At 36.7% G+C, this 1971-nt stretch overlaps 1 protein-coding gene across 9 annotated transcripts in view; it reads left to right on the top strand.

The window, feature by feature from the left end:
* Window positions 1–1971, top strand: part of LOC106881484 (nesprin-1) — an 811219-nt gene that overhangs the window by 668394 nt on the left and 140854 nt on the right. For all 9 annotated transcript variants that reach the window (XM_052966929.1, XM_014931893.2, XM_014931887.2 and 6 more), the window contains one exon: window positions 1100–1273. In XM_052966929.1, coding sequence (XP_052822889.1) covers window positions 1100–1273 — 174 coding nt within the window. The remainder of the gene's footprint in view (window positions 1–1099; window positions 1274–1971) is intronic.

Raw genomic sequence — 1971 nt, 5'->3', positions numbered from 1 at the left:
CGATGATGATGATGATGATGATATGTATATATATATATATATATACATACATATATATATATACATACACAGACTGGTGTTAGGAAGGGCATCCAGCTGTAGAAACTCTGCCAAATTAGACTGGAGCCTGGTGTTGCCATCCGGTTTCACCAGTCCTCAGTCAAATCGTCCAACCCATGCTAGCATGGAAAGCGGACGTTAAACGATGATGATGATGATGATGATGATTGTTATTGTTATAATAATAATAATAATAATAATAATAATAATAATAATAATAATAATAATAAAGGCAATGAGCTGGCTGAACCATTAGCATGCCAGAAAAAAAATGCTAAGTGGCATTTTGTCTCTCTTTACATTCTGAGTTCAAATTCCACCAAGGTTGACTTTACCTTTTCCCCTTGAGTACTGCAGTTGATGTAATCATCTATCCCCATTTCCCAATATTTCAGGTCTTGTGCATATGATAGAAATGGCTGTGCTTTAATTTATACAAGCTGCACCTATGTCTGAACCAGAGCAGAGACATCAATTGACAATAAGATTTTGCATCTAAAGATGCTAATATGTGAGTGCCAGGCAATTGAAAAATTGATATGTTTTGATAAAAAATTCTTTATAAAATTTATAATAGCATTGAATGAATAAGACTGTAATTTACATGGTGAAGAATTTACATACACTATGTGTGGCATCCGTATGTGTGATCTTTTGCAATTCATTTATTTTGGTACTGCCAGGGATTTGGTCTACATATCTGTTTGCTCCTTTTGGTATCATTTCAATAATAATTCTTTCTACTGGAAGCACAAGGCCTCAAATTTGGGGGAAGGGATTAAGTCGATTACATTGACCCCAGTACGTAACTGGTACTTATTTAATTGACCCCAAAAGGACGAAAGACAAAGTTGACCTCAGCAGAATTTGAACTCAGAACGTAGCGGCAGATGAAATACCGCTAAGTATTTCGCCCGGCTTGCTAACGACTCTGCCAGCTTGCTGCCTTTATTATTTCAACAATAATGAAAACATTGTTGTTTTATTGTTGTTGTTTTGCATTTTCAATGGCTAATTAATTATTGGTAATTGCATTTAGGAAATATCTGCCAGTAAAAAGATACACATTCAAGAACTCGAAGCCTATCTGAAGAGATTCCGCGATATGGAACGCTGGCTATCTGAAACAAAGAAGAACTTTGGAAATTCAGTTTCTCAAAATGAACAGGATTCTTCCATGGAATCTCTTACTGCAAAACTGGAAGAAAATAAAGTCAGTGATATTTCTATTTTTGCTCCTTCTGTACACACACATACACATATTCACACACAAGCACACTCATGTTTGCATACATACATACATGTGGGTTAAATCTAATTTACCTGAATTGTAACATTACTGTCCCTGTTTTAGCTTGCTTATTACCTCTAATGTCACTTATAATGCCTACATTATACATATATATTATGCGTATGGACGAGCACAGCTGTGTAAAGACGTACCAGTCTCTAGTTGTGGAGGAAACCTGTATAAGAGGTAGACCCATATAAGACTCGTCAAGCCTAGTTGTGGCTAATGCCAGTGGCACATAGAAATCACCCATTACACTCTTGGAGTGATTGGCCTTAAGAAGGGCATCCAGCTATAGAGACCAAGCCAAATCAGACTGGAACCTGGTGCAGCTCTCCAGCTTACCAGTTCCAGTCAAACCATCTAACCCATGACATCATAAATGATTTTGATAATGATGGTGGTGGTGGTGGTGGTGGCAGCAGCGGTATACATGCACAACTGGCTCCGCCCAGTTTCCTTCCTGCTTAAGGGACTCAGCACCACCACCAATCACCTCCCTAATGCAGTTCTTTATATACAGAGATAGATAAATGGATATATATATATACACACACACACACACACACACACACACATATATATATATATATATATATATATATATATATATATATATA

Source organism: Octopus bimaculoides, chromosome 4 (assembly GCF_001194135.2).
Source record: "Octopus bimaculoides isolate UCB-OBI-ISO-001 chromosome 4, ASM119413v2, whole genome shotgun sequence".
Classification (NCBI taxonomy): Eukaryota; Metazoa; Mollusca; class Cephalopoda; order Octopoda; family Octopodidae; genus Octopus; species Octopus bimaculoides.
This window is presented reverse-complemented; position numbering and strand designations above follow the sequence as displayed.